This window comes from Moschus berezovskii, chromosome X, assembly GCF_049115385.1.
Source record: "Moschus berezovskii isolate FMDL1 chromosome X, NW_MosBer_1.0, whole genome shotgun sequence".
Taxonomy (NCBI): domain Eukaryota; kingdom Metazoa; phylum Chordata; class Mammalia; order Artiodactyla; family Moschidae; genus Moschus; species Moschus berezovskii.
The window spans coordinates 56,813,435-56,836,822 of NC_142488.1; the positions used below are offsets into that span (position 1 = coordinate 56,813,435).

Consider the following 23,388-nt stretch of genomic DNA (forward strand, 5'->3'; position numbering starts at 1 on the left):
ATCAAAATAGTAAAAATGCCATTTCTCTTCAAATTGTTCTACATATTTAAAGCAACTTCAATTAAAATTGCTCCAGGATTTTTCTGTAGATATAGTCAAGCTGATTCTAAAATTTATATGGAAGGCCAAAGGAACTAAAAGAGCTAAAGCAATTTTGAAAAAAAGGAAGTTGAGAAATCACAGTATTCAATTTTAAGGCTAATTTATAGTGACAAAAATCAGATCAGTGGTTTTCTGGGGATGGGGGCAGGCATATAGAAGGACCAAAGGAAAGACACAAAGGGACACAGGGAAGGTCTTGGGGTAGTGGATAGATTCATTATCTTACTTGAGGTGTTGGTTCCATGAGTATATATATATGTATACACACACACACACACACACATATATATGTCAAACTTATCAAATTGTACACTTTAAATATGTAATATGTGTAGGTCAATTATAACTCAATAAAGCTATTTTTTAAAGTGTTATTTCCAAAGTGATACATTACTTTTACATCTACATCTAGGTGGCAGTTGGAACCATGCATTTTGCCAAAATATTTGATTCTTATCCTCTAGCAATGTTTTAGTTTGTAAAATAACATATAGGAAGAGTAATATGAAGATAGGCTGGCTTTACAGCATTTAAAACATTTTCCTTAATATGATTATGATGAAAATAAAAAGGAACATAATCACAATAAGTCATTGCCAGACTACTATTTATTAGTGTTTTGAAGCTTTAGGTATAGTAAGTATAGAATGCAGAGTAAAGAACAGATATAGCCTCTTCCCTCTCCCCCAAATCCACCAGCAATTTGCAAGGAATCAAGAGGCTTCGTTGATAGTTAAACACCCCGATATTTCTATAGTACCTTTGCAGAAGGCCTTATAGTAGGTTATCAAGACCACCTGTCACCCATTGTTAGAAATGTTCTACCTTTTAAAAATTGTAAATAAAAATTTAATCCTGTTAATGTCATTGCTTCATGTTTTTGGTAACTAGATGGAAATTTCAGCTCCAGAATTTTCTAATTGTCTTCTACGTCTCTACCACTAGGAAGAGGATGTCACTCATCCTGTGTAAGGATAGGGAGGAATTCCTTTGACTCCTAAACCAGTTATCTGTTAAAAAAAAGAAAAGAGAGAAACTCTGATACAAGGCAATTCACAAGTATTCTCCAAAAGCATTTTTATGATTCACAATAGTATATTTAGCCAACTATTATCCTTGTTTTATTTCCTATAATAAAAAAGAATTATTTGATTTGGTATTTATGGACCAACCAATTATTCACATGATAATAATTCAACTAGCAACCATTTACAACTAGGATTGAAAACTGAATTTATTACTATCTTCTTCCCATCTATTTAGCAAGGGATTTCTATATTTCTTTTCAACTCAAGAGGTCTATAATTTTTACCAGTGTTTATTTCACTGCCCAAAAGTTAAGAACCTGAAAATATTCTTGTAACAACAAAGCAATCAACTAATCTTATCAGCGTGTTTTAAACACTGATTTTCCAAGCTTATTCTACTGATTTGTAGAATTTAGACAAACACTACTGAAGCAAAAAATATTTTAAAGTACTGTCCAAAGTAAGCTAAACACATTGTCCTGGACTTCAGATAACTTAAGGTCTGTGGTGGTAGTGGTTTAGTCTCTAAGTTGTGTCCGATTCTGTTGACCCCATGGACTGTAACCCGCCAGACTCCTCCGTCCATGGGATTTCCTAGGCAAGAATACTGGAATAGGTTGCCATTTCCTTCTCCAGATCTTTCTGACTCAGGGATCTAACAGGGATCTTGAATCCATGTCTCTTGCATTTCAGGCAGATTCTTTACCACTGAGCCACCAGGAAAGCCTAACTTAAGGTCTAAAAAATCTGAATAAAATGTTTTTAAGTCTAGCACGATGAGCTTAAAATGCCAAGTAGAATTGTGTTTGGAAAGTATGAAAAAGCACTAATCACTGAATTACTTAACTGAAGATCTCCCACCTCACCCTCAAAATATAAGAGATAGCCAGATCACCTTGAAAATTCCACCAGCCTCAGGCTGCTGCAGAAGACCCTTGGAGTCCAGCCCATCCCGGGCACAGGTCACGTACATTTCAGAGTAATCCTTCCCTCCGAAGCAGCATGAGGTTGTTTTATCAACAGGCAACTTCACAGTTTGGAGTCTTTTCCCTAGATCACCAAATAATTCATTCAAAGTCTAGCTCTAGCAAATCTCTTAACTACACAACCTTTTGGGACCCCTTGTGGAGCAATAAGAAAGTTCAAAGAAGATTTGAAGGTCAGTTCTCCCAGGAGTTTCACCTACCTTCCTTGACAATATCTTTTGAGAAAAAAGATTTACCTCTACAAGTAAAGGAGTTCTGACCATAACATTTTGGGCTTTATCTTTGGCCCTTATTTCCAAAATCATCCAACTGAGACCTTTGAATATATTTCTCTATAACTTCATTAGTAAGGAAGCTTCTCTGGCCCCTAGTGTCTGGTGTTTGCTAGACATGGTGGGAATTTATCATTTTGCTGTGGGCCTACCTGTCTCAGGATCCAAATGGATCACTCTTCCTCCATTGTAACAGGCCACCCAGAGCTTCCCCTCAACATCAATACACATTCCATCTGGGATTTGTTCTTCTTTCTCCAGCTTGTAAATACTTCTGCGGTTGGCTATGGTAAAAAAAAAAAACAAACCAAAACAACACCAAACCACACACAAACTCCCCAAAACCACAGGTCACTCACTAGTGAGCATCAAACAATGAGCAATCAAGTTGATTATAAATACTGATTACTTCTGCTTATCCAGGGTCTGACAAGTGGATGCCACAGACAGGATGATTCAGGAGGACTCCTAACTCTAAAAAAGTTTAGAAACATGAGTGGGCACCCCTCAATGAAGGACTTTTCACTGCAGGATTTGGGGTGGATTTGCTCCCTTCAGTCTGCATACAGACACAGCTCTCTTAAGCTTTCAGAGGAGGAGAGAAAAAGGAAAGCAGAATTCTTAATAAAATACCAAAAGACCTTTTTGAGGCTTACCTGAACTGAAGCCCTGCCTGCCCACCTCAGATACACTTCAGTCTATGGTTAAACCTTTACCATTTTACTTCCAAAATTGCCTGCTTTGTGGAATTCCCTGGAGGTCCAGTGGTTAGGACTCCATGCTCTCACTGCCAAGGGCCTGGGTCCGATTTGTGAATAGTTCATGCACAAAAACTGGCAAGATGTATAGGCTCTGTTTCTGCCCAATTAAATGCTCCAAAATCACCTTATTGAAACTAAATATTAAAAGGGCTTGTTTCTGAAAAGAGGGGGTATTTTGAAACCAGCTGGCTGGCCTTAAAAATCATAATATACAAAATAAAACAAACATCAAAATTCATAGGAACTTTACACTATACAATCCAAGTCATTACAGTAATCAGATTGAGGTATAATGGAAGAAATGTTGAAACCATGTGTAAGTAAAATGGGTAAAAAAAAGAGTCATGAAATAGGGCACTACATAGTTCAAAGTAAAACATCTATGCTGGAGATTTTCTGATTAAATCTGCATGAGACTCTTAGGATATTCTTCAAGTCATTTTTATGATTGGTTTTGCTCTTGTGGTCTGGCACCTTTCATGAAAGTTTCGAGCATGCCTTTTAAAATTCCTCCCAATAATTCCTTCCCTCCTAGCTTCCAACTATGGCTCATTTAGAGCCCAGTGGTAGAGTTGAACAATCTGTAACTACTTTTTTTATTTTTCCATTTTGAATGGTTGTTAATTTGTCTTTGAGTATTTGCCTTTAGTTAAGTAAAGTACAAATAAGAAATATCAACCCCAAACTCTAATTTTCTGTTCTTTTGTCCCATTTGGCTGTATATTATTTGACTTTAAACACTGGCTGACAGAACAGGGTCCGTTTTACAGTGAGCCTCTTTCTAGTGATGGTTGCAAGAAAAAAGACTGAGGACCTAGCCATCTTATGCCAATTGTGGCCATACTGAGTTGAGAGCTAAAGCCATGAGAGCCATGGCTGAGACCCAGGGATTGAACCCAGGTCTCCTGCTAACAGCCATGGCTTGACTGGCAGCATAGTCAAGTCTGTGTAATCATTACAATATTGGAATTATAACATTGGGCATTTCTCTGAAAAGTAAGGACCTTTTCAAATGGATTAAGGGAGCAGCAGCTGACTAGTTATATGCATATGAAAAAGATACCATGAAAAATAATGAAAAGGCACATACAGATCTTTCCCGTCTGCAGGTCATAGTCAAAGGCATCCACGGAGTAGGATAGGCTATCTATGTAGTAGAAGATTTTGTGGTCCAGAGACCAATCCAAACCATTGGAGATGTCCACCTGGTCAAAGTATTTTTCCACATGGTGGTCGGGAAAGAGGGAGTACAGGGACCCTTGGCGGCGCTCCAAAACTGCCGGAGCTGTTTCCTCAGCCATGGTACCTATAAAAGCCAAAGAGCATGGAGCTCAGCCACACAGCATCCTGCCTATGCACGGTGTCATATTCTCTCACCAGGGCTCCTTCCCCATGATGAAATCAAGGAAATGATGATACAGTCCCAATCTGGGTCCTATGCTTTGTTTTTTTTTTTTTAATGGCAACTACCTTGCTTGCCATGCTAATTAAAATACCTGGAGAGATTTTAGTTCAAGACGTCTACACCAACCTCATTTTCTCCCACTGAGCAAACTCAAGTGTTAGTTGCTCAGTCATGTCCGACTCTTTGTGAACCCATGGACTGTAGCCCACCAGGCTCCTCCATCCATGGCATGGAGGAAAATACTGGAGTGGGTTGCCATTTCCTCCTCTAGGGGATCTTCCCAACCCAGGGTCAAACATGGGTCTCCTGCATTGCGGACAGACTCTTTACTGTCTGAGCTACCAGGGAAGTCCTAAGCAAACTCGAAGACCTGGACAAAACACACAGCGTAGTTTTTTGAGAACTCTGTGATGTAAGTCAGTTCAGAGAAGAACACAGAATTTGAAGTATCACCTAATCAGTGGCGCGTTCTCAAGTTCTCCATTTTATCCTCCAGTGAATGACTAAACACAGCACAGCACATGTCCCGGCCTGAACTCAACCCAGCCTGAAACGTGGAAGTGAGCGCTGTGGTGCAGGCAGAACGAGGTCCAAGAGAAACCTCCGAATCTGGCACAAGGAGCAGAAAACACTCCTGTGGCTCAGAGAGAGAGAGTGGAAGAAATCCCCTGCTTATATTCCACTCCCTTTTTTCCATTTTCTCATGCACCAGCCCCCAGGCAATTTTGCAACTAGGGTAGCAAAGGCAGAGAGTCGTCAGCAACAGGAAACTACAGGAATCAAAGGTGCCATTCCTCTCCATTTAGTGAAGCTTCAGGGACAAAAGAGCAGCTCAAATGTTGTTGCTTTCATGTTCTCTCTCTCTGCCTGCCACTTGGCCCTGGAGGCAGAATAATCATAGAAGTGGGTGGTTTCTGGATGGAGGAATGAAAAGGAGAGCTCTAGGAAGCTGGAAAGTACTAGAAGCTAGTGAAGAAGGGTGATGCTCAGGAATGCAGTCTCATAAAGTTGTTTGTGATCTGCTTGTCCATGCACGGATCTGATTCTAAGTAGCATACTAAAAGACTTGGAGAATGGAGCTAATGGATAGAACTCTTTCTAAAATGGATAGAACTCTTTCTAATTCTCAGACTGATCACTGAGTGGCACACTTAATGCCACCTAATAGAAGGGAGGTTGGAACTGGTGGTTACATGTGTGCTCAGTCACTTCAGTTGTGTCTGACTCATTGCAACCCTATGGACTGTAGCCCGCCAGGCTCCTCTGTCCATGGGATTCTCTAGGCAAGAATACCACAGTGGGTTGCCATGCCTTCCTCCAAGGGGTTTGATTGATTTCCTCCTCCAAGGAATTGATGCTTTTGAACCGTGGTGTTGGAGAAGACTCTTGAGAGTCCCTTGGATTGCAGGGAGATCAAACCAGTCCATCCTAAAGGAAATCAGTCCTGAATATTCATTGGAAGGATTGATGCTGAAGCTGAAACTTCAATACTTTGGCCACCTGATGTGAAGAATTGATTCAATGGAAAAGACCCTGATGCTGGGAAAGATTAAAGGCAGGAGAAGAAGGGAATGACAGAGGACAAGGTGGTTGGATGGCATGACTGACTCAATGGACGTGAGTTTGAGCAAGCTCCGGGAGATGATGAAGGACAGGGAAGCCTGGAGTGCTGCAGTCCATGGGGTCGCAAAGAGTTGGACACAACTGAGTGACTGAACTATGAACTACCTCCAAGGTATCTTCCAGACCTAGGGATCGAACCCGCGTCTCTTACGTCTCCTGCATTGGCAGGAGGGTTCTTTACCACTTGCGCCAACCTGGGAAGCCCTTTGAGAAGCTGAGTAAACCTCAACAGGATCAGTCCAAAGAAACCTATACCTAGAGGCGTCGTAATCAAATTTCCAAAAACTTAGGTTAAATAGAAATCCTTAAGATTAATAAAAGAAAAATGACTTACAACATATAGGAGAATAATGATTTCAACGACTGTTAATTTTTCATGAGAAACTGGAGGTCAGAAGGAAGTGATACATATTTAATTTGTCAACCTAGGTAGGATTCTATATTAAGTGAAAATACATTTTAAGAATAGAGGAGAAATAGACATTCTCATGTGAAGTAAAACTAAGAGAATTCATAGCCAGCAGACTTGCTCTAAAAGAATTGCTAAAGGAAGTTCTTCAGATATAAAGGAAATATCAAAAGAAAAATACCAAAAGGAATATCAGGAATGAAGAAAGAGCTATAGAAATAGTAAATGTATGAGTAAATATAATAGAAAGCAAAATTTACATTTTATGATGGGATTTTTAATCTATGTATATAAAGACAACTATAGCATAAATGGGTGATTATCAACTGAAGTGGTAAAATATTGGTTCTAGATAGACTGAAAAATTAACTATATATTTGCAACCCCTTCAGGAACCCTTAAAAAATTACACAGAAAGATATGATGAAAATCACAATAAATAAATTGAATTCTATAAAATACTCAAATAACCCAAAAGAAAGAAGGAAAAGGGAAACAGAATAACAAAAATAAATACAGTGGGAAAGAAGAGAAAATAATAAAATGGTAGCTCTAAGTCAAAGTGTGTGCTTGTATACTTAGTCGCTCAGCCGTTTCTGACTCTTTTGTGACCCCATGGACTGTAGCCCGCCAGGCTCCTCTGTCCATGGGATTCTCCAGGCAAGAATACTGGAGTGGGTTGCCATTTCCAACTCCAGGGGATTTCCCCACCCAGGGATCGAACGTGCGTCTCTTGCATCTCCAGCATCGGCAGGCGGGTTCTTTACCACTAGTGCCACTTGGGAAGCCCAAGATATATACTATGCACATATTAACTTAAAAAACTGCAGAGGCTATGTTAATATCAGATAAGATATACTTAGAGCAAAGGAAGTTACCAGGGATAAATAAGAGTACTATATATTGTGAAAATGGTCACTTTACTAAGCCGACATAATAATCCTAAATGTTCATGTGCTTAACAACAGAGTTTTAAAATACACAAAGGAAAAGTCAGAACTGAAGGGAGAAAGAGACAAATCCATAAATCTGGCTAGAGATGTAAGCATCCCTTTCTCAATAATAGATCCATGTAGATAGAAAATCAGCAAAGAAATAGAAGAACTGAACACCATCATCCAACTGGACCTAAGTGACATTTATAGAGAACACTCCATTAACTCAAGTGCCCATGGACAATTCACTTAGATTTGAGTGTGATCTTGGGGGACAGAGTAGAATTTCACATAATGTAGAAATTGGAAAGCTCATTTAATGTGACATACTCCATCTGAAAGAAGAGTGACTTACAGCAAAATGGACTGAAACTGGGAAGCCTGAATAGGAAGCTGGACAGGGTAAATCCTTCCTCCTTATTTTCTCGCTATAGGACAATTGGGCTTGTTTAGTTACTATTCCTCTGCGCCCCCTCCCCAACTCATCTCTTTCCCCCACTACTTCACAGAAAGAGATGTTTGGAACGTAGCGAATCCCCTACTGCTTGGAAAGGGCTCTTCTTTAGTGGGAAAGAACAACCTGGAGCCCTGGTTTATGCATCACTGTCTAGTAGTGAGCCCCGACAGGTGAGAACATGGGTGTTGGGACACCTTCAGGGTACTACCCACCACTAAGAGACCCCATCCAGATTATCAGACAATCTCACCCTTTTTTGGGCCAGGGACAGCTCTCAACGCCTGCCGAAAGCTATGAACTCTGTAGAAAAAGGTTCTCCAATGCTACTGACAGATGCACACGACCAGTGTGTATACTCACACTGATGCCCACAACTTTATGGGGTCTCCAGAGGGCAAAGGTCAAGAACTGGGGACTGGAGACTGTAGGCTAAGAAATCAGGCCTCTAATTTTGTGTTACCAAGTGCCACAGAGCTGTACACTTCTAGCCAAGAGGGAGAGAGAAAATCAATTTCAACAGGAGGCAGGGTATCTGATCATACTTCTTCATCCCACAGAAATTCCTGGTGGAAGAGCTTCCAATGGATTCTCAGCTTTAATCTTTCAACCTGTCTTGAACTAAATCTGTGGTTGTATAAAGTCCAGGAAATGGGAAACTATTCACATGACCTGCTCAGATCTTACCTACCTTCAGTGTTGAAAGTGAATGGAACCAGACAGCATGGCTGATGATGTGAGGGGCTGAGTGGGGAGTGGAAACAGCAGGCATTTATAATCAACTTTGGCTAATTGTTGGGCTTCCCTAGTAGCTTAGACATAAAGAATCTACCTACAATGCAGGAGACCTGGGTTCAATTCGTGGGTCAGGAAGATCTCCTGGAAGAGGAAATAGCTACCCACTCTAGTATTCTTTCCTGGAGAATTCCATGGATGGAGGAACCTGGTGGGCTACAGTTCAGGGGTTCGCAAGGAGTCAGACACAACTGAGCACCTAACACTTGGCTAACTATAGGGTTGTTATGTTGCGATGAAAATGAGAACTAAATATGAAATGCATTATTAATTTCAACATAGACTTAAAATTCATTTTAAGCTGTGTATAAGTCATTCTGCGGCCATCCTCTCAAAGATGGCTTCAAGCAAAAATCATCAAGTAATGTAAAACCTAAGGGAGAAATTTCGATGAGGACCAGGATATTTGCTTGGTCTTAAAGTGTCTCCTCATGTTGTAGCCAGTCTCTAGGATGGCCCTGAATGATCCCTGCCTCCCAGTATTCACACCCTTGTCTAGTCCCCTCCATAATTATGTGGCCAATAGCACCCGGCAGAAGTGATGCTATGTTATTTCTGAGACTGCTTATAATAGGACTGTAGCTTCCATCTCAGGTCTTTTCTCTCTTTCTCTCTCTCCCTCCCTCCCTCTCATCACTGGATCTAGGGAAGCCAGGTCCTGGGCAATCCTATGGAGAGGCCCACGTAGTAAAAAACTGAAACCTCTTGCCAACTGCCATGTGAGTGATCTTTGAAGGAGATCCTCCAGACCTCTTCAGAGACTCTAGCCTCCTCCAAGGCTATAGCCCCAAACAACAACTTGACAGCAGTTTCATGACATAGCCTTGAACCATCCAGCTAAGCCAGGTTTTTGACCTTCAGAAGATAATATATGTTTGTTATTTTAATTACTAAATTTCAGGGTAATTTGTCACACAGTAATATATCACTAACAAACCCCACAAGCCGCTTATAAATCTCAATTAAAAATAGTAACTATGCAGTAGAGAAATCTAAGACCTCAACTGGGAGATCAAAACTAATATCACTGATGGGGGACAGACGGTACCCAGATGGGAACCCTGAGAAGGACATAACTGTGCAGTGATTCCAGTCATGAATGTATATATAGCATCAATATAATCACAAAGGAAGCATTAGACAAATGCAACAATATGAGGAATGTTCTATCAAAAAAGAGGAGAGTTGGGTAGGACTGTAGTCTTCAAAAATGGCAATGTCATAAAAAACAAAGAAAGGCTATGTTCTGTTTTAGATGAAAAAAGATGAAAGAGAAATGACAACTAAATGCAGTACATAATCCTAGACTGAATTCTGTACAAGAAGGAAAAATACTGCTATTCAAAACATTTTTATATAAAATGTTCGTATAAACTATATAAATATTATATTACATAATTATCTAAATAGATAAAATATATAAATTTAACGATAAATATTGGAGTTTCAGCTGAACTGAATGATAAGTATAGTATATATTTTATATAATATATATTTAATAATAAACTGTATTATATATAAATAATATATATGTAAAAAGGCTGGTGAATTTGGTGAATTGACAGAACTGGAATGTAGGCAGTGCATCAGATAAAATTGTTGTATAATGTTAAACTTCTTTGAATTGATTACTGTACTGTGGTTATGTAAGAATATGTCATTTTTTTCTTGGGAAATTCACAGGGAAGCATTTTAGAAGTAAAGATACATGATATATACAACTTACTTTCAAATGATCCTGGAGAATAATGTTTATATGTACTAAGACCAGACAGAACAAAATGCTAATAATAGGTGAGTCTAGGTAAAGGCTATCAGAGAAGGCAATGGCAACCCATTCCAGTACTCTTGCCTGGAAAATCCCATGTACGGAGGAGCCTGGTGAGCTGCAGTCCATGGGGTCACTAAGAGTCGAGCACGACTGAGTGAGTTCACTTTCACTTTTCACTTTCATTCATTGGAGAAGGAAATGGCAACCCACTCCAGTGTTCTTGCCTTGAGAATCCCAGGGACAGGGGCGCCTGGTGGGCTGCCGTCTATGGGATCACACAGAGTCGGACACGACTGAAGCGATGTAGCAGCAGCAGCAGCAGGTAAAGGCTATACGGGTGGTGTTTGTGCTGTTCTTACTTTTCTCCCCTGTAATTTTCAAATTTATTTCCAATTTAAACAGCAATCACACCTTGTCTTAAAACTTATTTAAACTACAAAAATACCATACAAATTTAGGCTGCCTCAGACAACAATTCGGAGAAGGCAATGGCAAGCCACTCCAGTACTCTTGCCTAGAAAATCCCATGGATAGAGGAGCCTGGTAGGCTGCAGTCCGTGGGTAAGGGTCGGACACGACTGAGCGACTTCACTTTCACTTTCCACTTTCACACATTGGAGAAGGAAATGGCAACCCACTCCAGTGTTCTTGCCTGGAAAATCCCAGGGATGGGGGAGCCTGGTGGGCTTCCGTCTATGGGGTCACACAGAGTCGGAGACGACTGAAGTGACTTAGCAGCAGCAGCAGACAACAATTGAAAGGAATATCTATGAAGTTTTTCTCAAGGGATTTTTTTGTTTGTTTTTTGGATACAAGTGACTTAAGCAATAAGAAAAGAACCCAAGACCCATTATGGATACTTCTTTTACCACTGCAGCTGTGAGACTTTTATAAGTCATATTCTTCTGTTTTTTTTTAAAAGTCACTCAGTCATGTCTGACTACCCCATGGACTGTAACCCACCAGTCTCTTTTGTCCCAGGCAAGAATACTGGAGTGGGTTGCCACGCCCTCCTCCAGGAGATCTTCTCAACCCAGGGATCGAACCCTCATCTCCTGCATCTCCTGCTTTGGCAGGGGGGTTCTTTACCACTGAGCCACCTGGGAAGCTCCAAATCTCAGAACGTAGGTAATAAAAATAAACCATACCGGCAAAGTATCTCCCAGCGGGATCCACCTTCCCGTCATTGAATCGATTGTTTTTCTTCTCTTTATCTACTGTGGCCAAGACAACTGCTGACTGATCTTCCCAGTTCAAAGCACAGAACTTTGTTCCAACTGTGGCAACATAGCCTCCCGACTGGCGAAGGGCCACAGAGCTGACAGGGGCATCTGCAGAGGCAAAAGCAGCAGTCAGAAGGTAGCCAGCAGTCACACTGCAGCCATCACGCTACCCCGCAACTCTAGGTGTGTGCAGCTCTTTGACAATAGGAGTGCTCCCTCCTTTCTGTTGAACAGTGAAGGCTACATAACCGAGTATATTCGTTGAGCATGAACTCTGTGTGCTGTTCTAGGCAGCAGGGATGGAAAGATGGATGAAACCCAGCTCCCAGTCTAGTGGGCGAAGCAGAGAAGTCAAACCACAGCAGTCACCATACACTGGGGCAAGTTCAGAGGAGAGGTTCCTAAGGATGTGTGTGTGTGTGTGTGTGTGTGTGTGTGTTGTGTGCACCAGGACAGTTGACACAGAAGAAGTGATACTCAATTTGCCTGATCTTCAGGAAATTCAGAGACAAAAATTGTGTTTTGTTCTAGCGACAGGGTTTTGTGCCATCTCTCTCTCCAAAAAAGAGCTTGTCTTGCTTTTCTTTTTAATTAGGACTTATCTTTTTTTTAAAGGACATATTTTGTATACTTTTAACTGAAAATTTCTTTTCAAATCCTTTTTGGCAGTAAGCATAGTAAAAAAAAAGGGGGAAATGTAGATACAGTGATTTAAAAATCACTTTGTCCTTATAGTACTCTATTTTGTATATTTAAATTTTTGGTTTCCTGGGTTTAATATTTTTCCATGGAAAAAAATTTTTTTAAGTGGATAGATTGATTACTGTGGTGACTGCTCAAGGGAAACAAATTGACAGAATTTATGGTGAAAACATTTCACAAGCAGCTGTTCTATATAAAACGGTGCTTGGGAGCAACTGGGTGTTTGGGAACGGCTCTTAGCTAAAAGCCCTGTGAAGAAGTGGATTCCAGCCGTGAATTGTCCCAGGGAATGTGTGTGCGCGTGCTCAGTGATGTCCGACTTTTTGTGACCCCATGGACTGTAGCCCGCCAGGCCCCTCTGTCCACGGGATTCTCCAGGAAAGAATACTGGACTGATTTGCCATTTCCTCCGCCAGGGGATCTTCCAACATAGGGATCAAACCTGAGTCTCTTACATCTTCTGCATTGGCAGGCGGATTCTTTACCACCTGGTGGCGCTAGCGGATGCTTTAACATCTAGTGGTGCTAGCGGATTCTTTACCACATGGTGGCGCTAGTGGTAAAGAATCTGCCTGCTAATGCAGGAGATGCAAGAGACTCAGGTTTGATCCCTATGTTGGAAGATCCCCTGGCGGAGGAAATGGCAAGTCGCTCCAGTATTCTTGCCTGGAGAATCCCATCGACAGATGAACTTGGCAGACTACAGTCCATGGGGTCACCAAGAGTCGGGCACAACTGAGCACCGCACACACATTCCACCTGGGAAGACTCCAGGGAATGTGCAGGACACTATTAGGAGCATCACATCGTCATCAGGGATCCTAGTCTGTGGCCTGTGCTGTATTCTGTGCTTAGTCGCTCAGTCTGCTCAGTCCCAACCCCTAGGACTCAACCGGGGTCCCCCGCATTGTGGGCGGATTCTTTATCAGTTGAGCTACCCGGTTAGCTTTTAAGCCCTTGGAAGGGATTGGGTTTTTGTCTTTGTTTTGCAGATTAGGGGTAGGAATATATCCCTGGGCTTCCCTGATAGCTCAGTTGGTAAAGAATCCGCCTGCAATGGAGGAGACCTTGGTTCAATTCCTGGGTCGGGAAGATCCGCTGGAGAAGGGATAGGCTACCCACTCCAGGATTCTTGGGCTTCCCTTGTGGCTCAGCTGGTAAAGAATCCACCTGCAATGCAGGAGACCTGGGTTCGCTCCCTGGGTTGGGAAGATCCCCCAGAGAAGGGAAAGGCTACCCTCTCCAATATTCTGGCCTGGAGAATTCCATGGACTGTATAGTCCATGGGGTTGCAAAGAGTCAGACACAACTGAGTGACTTTCACAATTCACATATATCCCTAATATGTGCACCCTAGGAAAGGGAGACTAGAGAAGGTCATAGGTCCATCCTCCCACTCTGATCATAGCAGGTCATAGTCATTTTTGCCTTTAGCCACCGTCATGTCCCTGAGTGTATTAAAAACTGTTCCCTCTCATTAAAAAGAAAAAAATTCTCCTGTTCTGAATTAAGAGAGTGTCCTAAGGTCCCAGGACCCTGGTAACTCTTTCCCACCAGCACAATAAGGAAAAGAAACTTCTTTATCACTACTGAAGCCCATACCCTTGGGCCATAGAAGGTGATAAACCCCTCCTTGGGAAATCACAGGGCCATTAACAGGCACTTGAAACTCTCTTGTGAATCCCATTTAGAACAAGGAACAGAAAGTACTGGTTTATGCTTTCTAAGTCCAAAAGCTCTTCTTTGCACATTCAAAGAGAGGATATATCTGTTGTTCATTTATTTGTTTGCAAACTAAGGCTTTGGACTGACCCAAGGTAGATAACCTTTGCTGTGCCACAAACCTGGTCTCCAACTTTCAATGCTGGTGTCTGAAGATATTAAGGAAAGATCCTACTTTCTTGGACTGGTGACTCACCATCCCAAACAAGATAGGGAATGTGGCACAGCACCCTCAGGGGAAGAAGAAAGTATTGACTATCCAGATTTTACTCTTGGGTCAAAGTGGGGGATTCAGAAAGGATGACAATACAAGTTTTCAAGCATAAGCTTTAACAATCAAGTCCTGGAGGAAAAACACACTAGGTGACCGTCCCTCCCCAGGGAAGAAATGGCTGTCTGGGCAGATCCAGGCCCATCCTTCATCCTTACCCATGGTCATTCGCTGCACTTGCTTGCTGAGAGAATCCCACCGGCAAACCTTTTTGGCAGGAATATCTACGAAGAGCAGAGAGTTGGACGCCTCCTCCCACACTGGAGACTCACCGCAGCGGCAGTTCTCCCGCAAAACACACTCAATCTTAATGGAAGACATTGTCATGGGGGTGACCTACTGAAGGCAACAGAGATATGTCATTGCATAGAGCAAATTCAGCAAAAAACCTGACTTAAGACCCTGGTAAGATCCCGATAGAGGCTGTTTTTAAAACTGGAACTGGAAAGGCTGGATACACTTTCTCCAGGTAAGAACAAAACATGCAATGTGGCAGGAGGAGATACATAAAAAAGAAAAAAGAAGCCATAACACAAGACATCTTCAATCAACTTACCAGTGTTTTTTTTTTTCAAAGTTTCTGTAAAAAAGAGAACAAAACACTTCAACATTCACACCTTGGCTCTAGCTGACTCCCAGAGAGAGTTGGCTGGTTGGACAAGGCAAGGCTGCTTTTATGCCAGCACCCAAGCCCCCAAGGCTGGTCAGGGGGCGGACAGTTCCCTCATTGGGCGTCTGCAGGTCACCTTCTTCTCTGCCCTTCAGATCCGCCCATGGTGTCGATTGCCTTCTCTCACTGCCCAAAGGCCAATCTTCCTTCTCTGCATTTTTAGAAATGCGCTAAATACACTAAATTAGAACTAACATCCATTTTCTTTTTTAAAATTGAAATATAGTTGACTTACAAAGTTGTGTTAATTACTACTGTTCAGAAAAGTGATTCAGTTATACATATATATGTGCATTCTTTTTTTAATATATTATTTTCTATTATGGTTAATCTTAGGATATTGAATACAGTTCTCTGTGCTGTACACTAGGGCCTTGTCTATCGGTTCTATATATAAGAACTTACATCTGCTAACTCCAATGTCCCGCTTCATCCCTCCCCCAAACCGTCCCCCTTGGTAACCACCAGTCTTTTCTCTATAACATTCATTTTCAAATTCAGACACCAGAGAAGGGGGAGAAAAGGACCTCTCTGGGGTGGCCTTGTAGGAAATGACAAGCCCTCAGCTATTCCTTGCTACCTAGGAAGGCACCCTGCCAGTTTGGCAAGGATTCTTGAACTCCACAGGCAGGAACATTCTATGCTGGGACTTTTAGGCCAGAGTCTGTGATTGGTGAACTGGTAGAAGAAAAAGAAAAATTATCGGAAAAAAAAAAAATCCTTACTTAAGCAACTCATGTGGGAGAGGAAAGACAATTTTCCAGAGCCTTCTCTCTTTCCCAAACTCTGTCCTAATGATAATCAAAATTGCCTGCATCTTTATCCTTTTTACTGACAGCTATCTGATTTGAAGTCAGTGGTTCCACACACAGATGGGCAAATTAATGACAGGGGGAAAAAAAGAAAAGTAATCTTTGGTTTAATATTTCCTTCGATAAACAGGTTTTTTTTTAAAGAAATATACAGCTAAAATCGTCCTCACATATGGCCTGCCAGCGTCGTAGCATCTCACTGGTTGTTCAAAATTGGCAGAGGTTCCAAAGGCCTTCCTGCTATCAATTTGAGATAAGGCCCAAGATCAGACGCGGGACTTTTGCAATCTCAACTTTAGCCCCACGCTCCGTGGCGCAAGCTGGGTGATGGTTCTGCCAATGACCCCTTTCCGCTCGGGCTTCGGAGAGCAGGGTATGAGAGAAGGCCATGGCCGTGAATGGGTGGCCCGCCCAGCGGGGACACGACGTCATATGGCCGCGCTGCGCGGGGCCATCTGTGCGGGTGAGGGGGCCTGACACCCGCTGGCGGCGCGGCTGCGGCCTCGCGTGACCGCGGGAATGCTGAAGGTTGTGCCTGCCTAGTCCCCAGCCCCCGTCGGCCCCTTGGGGTGCGCGCGGGGCGCGGATCCCCGGGGTGGTAGAGGCGATCGGTCTTCTGCCGGCCGCGCGGGTTTGTGGGTGGGGGTGGCTGTCGCCAGATGGCCCCGCTCCAGGGAGGGACCGGGAGGCCGGCCCGACCCAGGGAACTCACCAGGCTGATGACTAGCAGGAGGCTGGAGGTCAGTTGGATAGTCGCCTGGCCGGGGCTGCGGGTGGGGGTGGGGATCGGCTCCCTCCACGCCGTCCTCTGCTCTTCGGCTGCAAGAATCTGGCAGAGCCACCCAGGGCAGGGAGGTGGGGCAGAGGCTTGGGGCCCAGTGAACCCAAGCTTTGGAGTTTGGACGGATAGCTAAAGGTTATCTCTGACTTAACAGAAAAAAGTTATTGAAATGCCTAGATGAGAGTTTGGGTCTAGGGTCTGATTAAACACAAACAGGTTCAAAAGGAAAGTTCAAAGCGGTTAAACAAATCTTCAGTTTTCCTAATGGAGAAGAGTCGGCAGGCTGGAGGCCAACTCTTGCAAAACGGTTTTTTTTTTTTTTTTTTGGTTGGGGAAGAGGGGTGGCTTTAGTTGATGTGAAGTGAAATAAGCCAGACAGAGAAAGACAGATACTGTGGGATGGAATCTAAAAAATACAACAAACTAGTAACAGAAAAGAAGCAGACTCAGATATGGAGAACAAGCTAGTGGTTATCAGTGAGGAGAGGGAAGGGGAATGGGGTAAGAGACAGGGGTAGGGGATAAAGAGGCACAAACTATTATACTATATATATATGTATAAACTATTATACTATATATATATATGTTTAATATACTATGTATAAAATAAATAAGATACAAAAAATATTGTATAGCACAGAATATAGCCAATATTTTATAATAGCTGTAAGTGGAATATAACCTTTAAAAATTGTGAATTGTGCTGTACACCTCTCCAGATGTTGAGGTTCTGTTGTGTCTTCTTCCTATCCAGCGGCTTCCTCTAATTCCTCACTGCTGATGACTCCCCCAAATATATCTCAGCTCAGATGCCTCCCCTAAACTACAGTCCTGTATCTCAAACACTCTACTTAACAGCACCATTGAGCTGTCCAAAATCAAGCCGTTCCTCTGCACAAACCACCTGGGCACTCTCTCTTGGTGACTGGGACCATGGTCCAACCAATGGTCTGTCTAAGAAACTTGGACACCTCACTAGATAGACCTCGCTTGTTCCCTACCTCAAGTCCAGTTAGTCGCCAGGTCATAAATATTGTCCCTTCAGTGTCCTAATTATGTTGGCATTGCCCTAGTTCATTCAGGCCTTCCCCACTTCTTGCCCAAATTGTTGTCATCTTCTTGGAGATCCTGTCTCACACCTTTGGATCTGCTGCCAAGATGGCCTCCTAGACTGTGAGTCCAGTAAGGTATGGGAGCATCTTATTCACTCTCACCTCCCCAGGTCCCACCACAGTGCTGACACATAGAGCTTTTCAACTACATGCTTTTATTTTATTTTTTTGGTAGGGAGGGGGTAACTGTATTTTGACAAAGTTGCAGTCTTACAGAATAGTTGCAGAAATAATATAAGGAATTCATGACTATCCTTCACCTAGATTCCCCAAATATTAATAGTTTACCACATTTGCTCTATGCTTCTCTCATTTACATATATATGTGGGTTTTTTTTCTGAGCAGTTTTCCAAACAGTTTGAGAGATAGTTATGGACATGATTTTCCTTTACCTAAATGTGGTGCACATTTCTAGAGGACAGGGACATTCTCTTATATAACCACAGTACAAATATCAAGATCAGGCAATTTTTTTGGGGGGGTGGCCGTGCCACGTGGCTCCTGGGAATCTTGGCCAGGGATTGAATCTGAGCCCTCAGCAACAGTGAAAATGCAGAGTCCTAATCACTGGAACACCAGGGAATTCCCAAGATCAGGCAATTAACATGGACATAGTATTATCTAGCTGAGTTACATCAGTTGTCCCACTGACATCCTCTCTAGAAAAAGAAAAAAAGTATTTCATTCCCAAATCCAGTCCAGGGTAAAGCATGGCGTTTAGTCATGTTTAGTTTCCTTGAACCTGGAACAGCTCCTCAGCCTTTTTTGTTTGTTTGTTTCATGACATTGATATTTTTGGAGTTCAAAATGCAGAATGTTCCTTAATTTGTGATCATTTAATTTTCCCTCAGGGCTAATTCAATTTATGCCTTTTTTGCAAGACAACAAAAGTGATGCTGTATCCATCTTAACATCTGGAGGTAAATGATTTTTTTTTAACAATTGACTGAAAGCAATTTATATATGATAGCTTTTAAAATTCTCTTTTATAATTTTCAACACACCAAGTAAATGATTTTTTAACTTTGATCACAGTATATGGTTATTGAATCTTCATGAAATACAACCTAACCCTACCACCCTTCAGTGGACCTAAAAGCATATAAGGCCCAGGAGACTTGTTGATAGTCCCTTCTTGACCTCAGTCATGGTCTACTTATATACTCTCTCTGCTTCTTGCCTTTGAACTTATTACTCTCTCTGACTAAAACATCATTTTCTTCCCACTAAATCCAACCCCTGCCTCTGTACTGGGCTAAATTCTACCTAAGATTCACCCTAGTTTCCCTTCTCCCAGGAAGCCTTCACTGACACCCCTGGCTCTGACATGTCACTTGTACAGCATCCTGTCTTTATGTTTTATTATGATATTCATCACTCTGACTGAGAACTGTTTCTTTGTCTCTCCTGCTACATCATGAGCTCTTAGGGGGTAAGTCCTGGATCTTTTATTATGATGTAAGTCCTTTCATTCATTAATTTTTTCATCCAGTCATGCAAATCTGAGTTCATTGATTCCTTGTCATGAGGGAGAACATACACACCATGGGATGTCTCAATAAGAAGGTGTTAGATTCTTTTATGGGATGTGGCTTTGTAATAAGGCGATTTGTGGGGGAGATTCCAAGGATTGGAGGTTGTTAGAAAGTGAGAGTGACTCTATGATTGGGTACATTAATTCTTATCTAGAAAGGTGAGGTGAAGGAGTGATTGACAAAGAAGCAGCACCCATTTATATGAGCTAGGAGAGGGTGATGTTTAGTCATTTTGGGAATTTGGGCAATGTTTATTAGCCTAGTTTTTGTCTTGATTTGATCCATTAGTCACAGAGTGGCCTTGTCTGATGTTCAGAATCTGTGAAACTGGGCATGTTCAACAGGAAAGCACCAAGGCCTTGCTGTGAGTGCCATGCCAGCTCCTGCATGTCAGGGGCTACATGTCTTTCCTGCTCCTCCCTTTTATCCAAGGGCAGATGAGGTCAGGCCACAGGACATGAATCTATGTATTCTAATCATCACCATTACTGAGATTTTGCTGATCTGGAGGTAGCACTGAGAAAGCTATCTGCAGAAGGACTTGGGCAAGTCTCTCTTGCTCCTTTTATTGCAGGATGAGGTGCTGAATCTTATGATGTGACAAGGGCTGCTCAGTGGCATTTAAGACTCTGGACAGGCTCTTTCCCAAAGCACCACAGGCAGTTACCAGAAACAAAATGATGATTATTCATCCTTGTAATAAACCCTGGACATAGGAGCCTAGGTGACCCAACCCAGGCCATGGAAACATGTCCTGTGGTTCAGCTGGTCTCTTGTAGACAGCCCAGTGCCTTTTTCTTTTAGCCTCATCAGAAATTGTTCTATTGACCTGTAGTATTTATGTAAGCGCATCAAGAGGTGTTTGCTAAAGGAGAACCCTTTCCTCTGCTAGTCAAGGAAATCAAGGGCTATAAGACTACTGGTGACAATCTGGCTAATTAATTTAGACATTTTGGGGGGCAGTGGGGTGGGGAGTCTTCTAGAGTAGAAGTTGTGTCATTTATGGCATCTGTTAAGATCAGAGACGGGTTTGGGGCCACCTTTTCACCACTGTGGGAACTGCAGCTCACAGAGAATGCATGAAGAGTCAGTTACCTTTCTGGGAGCTGTCCAGATTCTGCTGTTTCCCTCTACTTTTCATGACAATTTGATCCATTGGAAGAGAGGTAGTTTTAAATATCTGAAAATCTCTAACAATTACCTCAAATATATTGGATAAGTTAGTGTGTGGCGGGTGGGCGTAAGTCTGATGTCCACATAAGAAATGGTATCCTAATGAAGCACAGACCTTGTTGGAAGTGTAAGTATCATTTTGCATGAGCTAATTATATGTCCCTTAAAATGGGCAGATAATGTGAGTGGAAGTAAACAGTTCCCCAAAAGAATGTCTCTGAAGAGAACAATTATTTGTACCACCAGGGACTTCCCTGGTGGTCCAATGGTTAGAACTCCGTGCTTCCAATGCAGGGGACCTGGGTTTGACCCCTGGTTGGGGAACTAAGATACTGCAAGCCCTGTGGTGAGGTTAAAAAAAAAAAGGAAGCCTGGTGTGCTGCAGTCCATGGGGTCACAAAGAGCCGGACATGACTGAGCAACTGAACAACAAGCCTCAGTAGAAGTATTTTGTTGATGTGAGGTCAGTTTTTTTTTTTTAGTGACCTTGATTCTTATTTTTCTTTAACTAGAATTCTACAGATTCTAAAATTTGTCAATTGATGCATCTTTTAAATAAACAACACCAGTCTTGCCCATTGATCAATTAAAATTTGACTTTCTCAGTTCTTAGTTCACAAGTTTATTATGAAAAAACACTGCAGTGCTCTTGTGCAGTAACCTCATTTTATAGGAGGGAGAAAAAAATAACAAACTCCGTTCAAAACAACTCACCAGGTTCTGACAGTAACAAAGAACAAAATGAGGCCAAGATTTTAGAAGTGAAGATCAATTAAGCGTAGACAAATCATATGATTAAATTAAATGGTATCCCTAAAAATAAACAAAATGATTTCAAAACTCACAAGTAGAGGGGAGGCTTTGGTACTTATTTTTAAAAATGTTCATTAAGCTCCAATGATTGCTGCTATTCTTATCTACAGTCATACTGAGTAAAGCTATAGCTAAATGGAAGTTAAATTGTATTCACAAGGTGTTAATGTTTACATCTTATTATCTGCAGTTTCTCAGAGAAAGCAAAGTAACTACAAATAGCGCTAGACCAGAAACTGCTTTCTTCACCAACAATGTCACTTCAGCATGCAATGAATTGGTTCATTCTAAAGTGGTCATGGCTGTTGATGACAAGTTCAGTTCAGCCTCTCAGTCGTGTCCAACTGTTTGTGACCCCATGGGCTGCAGCACACCAGGCTTTCCTATCCTTCATCTCCCGGAGCTTGCTCAAACTTATGTCCATTGAATCAGTGATACCATCCAACCATGTCATTCTCTGTTGTCCCCTTCTTCTGCCTTCAATCTTTCCCAGCATCATGGTCTTTTCCAATGAGTTCGCTCTTCGCATCAGGTGGCCAAAGTATTGGAGTTTCAGCTTCAGCATCGGTCCTTCAGCTGAGTTCATCATCAATCCTTCCAAGAGGTTTTGTATTTTTATATGGCACATCTTTTTGGTCCATGTGAAAACAAGTTTGTTTGAGTGTTAACTGTTCTCTGACACTTCTGGAGTTGCTCTTCCCATATCCATTATATGGCATAGGAAGAACAAAACTGTACAAGTTTAAAATTTCATTACAGGAAGCAGTCTAGGGTACCATGAGTAACATGTGGCTCACTTCTGCAAGGTGCTGGGAGTATTTTCAAACTGCAAGAAAGACTATTTTAGAATATCAAGTTCCGTGATTGAAGCTTGGTTACCACAAGGATAACAACAGTTTGGAGCACTGAAAATCATCACTCCATTTAGGTCATGGCACAGGTTATATTTCTGTATCACCAGCTGATGAGCTCTAGACACCGTGAGGCCATCGACATGATTAAACGTCTCAGAAATATTTTGCCCCAAGGTGTAACCAGCTTCTCAAGGAAATGTAACCCAACCTCCACCGTTCATCTGGATCTGATCACAGCAAGTCACACACTGGACCCTAATGGAGAACTTCTTGTAGATGATCAAGTGCTCCAATGTGATCCAGTGTTATCTATGGCTGCTGAGTGGCCACCATATAGACAGATCTGCCCATCCAGTAATAGGAAGTGATATCCTATCCAGTGATAGGAGGATAGTCAAAAAGATCTGTAAAATATTTTAAACATATGCACTTCCATAGTTTCTTAAACACTCATCATAGAAACCATGTACTTGTGTGATCTGTCTGCTCTCATGATTTCCCTGAAGAAAGGTGATACATTCAAGGTAATGAACATTAAGAGCTACAAGCAGAGTTAACTTTTCACTGAATGATACCCTCCGTCAAAATAATTGCCCATAAACAAGTAATTTGTATCTGGTGATGTGCCACCAATTCTAAACAATTCCATGAGATCATGAAATTTCCCACGCACATCTCTACAGACAGCGACTAGACATCGAACGGCTTGCACATTGGATTTTTTTGTCAGGATTTCTTTAGCCTCCTCGCGGAGGCTCTTGACCTGGGACTCGGACAGCTGCTTGCACTTGTTCAGTTGCTCGGTCCACTGGTCAGCTCCTTGGTGAACACCTTCTCTCGGCCACGATGCCACCCGCCCGAACCGCGCTCCTTTCATGCCGCCATCCGCACATGGGCCACAAGCACACGCCGTCGCCGGTTCCCAGGGTACTTGTGCAGGTACTGGCAGTTGGTCGGCGCTTAGCGCTGGCCCTCTAGCTTGCCCCTCTGTGCTTGGCCACCAGCCGCTGCCCTCATCCACTTGCTCTAGCTCCAGAGCTCTGCTCTCTGTAACGGTGGCTGCTGGTGTGGTGACGTCACGCCCAGCGTCAGGAGGTGGTGGGATGCGGAGGAGTAGAAGGGTCGGAACCAGAGCTGCAGAACTGGAGGTCAGTTATTATATATATGACCAAAGTTTG

General features: G+C 42.3%; 1 protein-coding gene, 1 long non-coding RNA gene and 1 pseudogene across 6 annotated transcripts; 1 reads left to right on the forward strand and 2 right to left on the reverse strand.

The window, feature by feature from the left end:
* Nucleotides 1–704: 704 nt before the first annotated feature.
* Nucleotides 705–16,774, reverse strand: RGN (regucalcin). Of its 4 annotated transcripts, XM_055393900.2 has the most exons (8): nucleotides 16,654–16,708; nucleotides 15,016–15,039; nucleotides 14,618–14,798; nucleotides 11,690–11,872; nucleotides 4,240–4,455; nucleotides 2,541–2,672; nucleotides 2,026–2,180; nucleotides 705–1,112 (listed from the first exon to the last, which is right to left on the reverse strand). In XM_055393900.2, exons 3-8 carry the CDS (start codon nucleotides 14,784–14,786, stop codon nucleotides 1,062–1,064), a joined length of 906 nt encoding a protein of 301 aa, XP_055249875.1. In that variant the 5' UTR covers nucleotides 14,787–14,798; nucleotides 15,016–15,039; nucleotides 16,654–16,708; the 3' UTR covers nucleotides 705–1,061. The 4 variants fall into 4 exon arrangements, with proteins under 4 accessions (XP_055249875.1, XP_055249873.1, XP_055249874.1 ...); XM_055393898.2 differs by lacking the exon at nucleotides 15,016–15,039 and having other exon boundaries at nucleotides 16,654–16,774; XM_055393899.2 differs by lacking the exon at nucleotides 15,016–15,039 and having other exon boundaries at nucleotides 14,618–14,795; nucleotides 16,654–16,772.
* Nucleotides 16,394–19,909, forward strand: LOC129535233 (uncharacterized). 2 transcript variants are annotated; one of them, XR_008681551.2, is made up of 3 exons: nucleotides 16,394–16,681; nucleotides 18,687–18,755; nucleotides 19,133–19,909. It is a non-coding gene; the product is annotated as an uncharacterized LOC129535233 (long non-coding RNA). The 2 variants fall into 2 exon arrangements; XR_016036885.1 differs by lacking the exon at nucleotides 16,394–16,681 and adding an exon at nucleotides 17,262–17,909.
* A 2,200-nt stretch (nucleotides 19,910–22,109) lies between these two features.
* On the reverse strand, nucleotides 22,110–23,041 carry LOC129535232 (serine/threonine-protein phosphatase 2A catalytic subunit beta isoform pseudogene; annotated as a pseudogene).
* Between the last annotated feature and the right edge of the window lie 347 nt (nucleotides 23,042–23,388).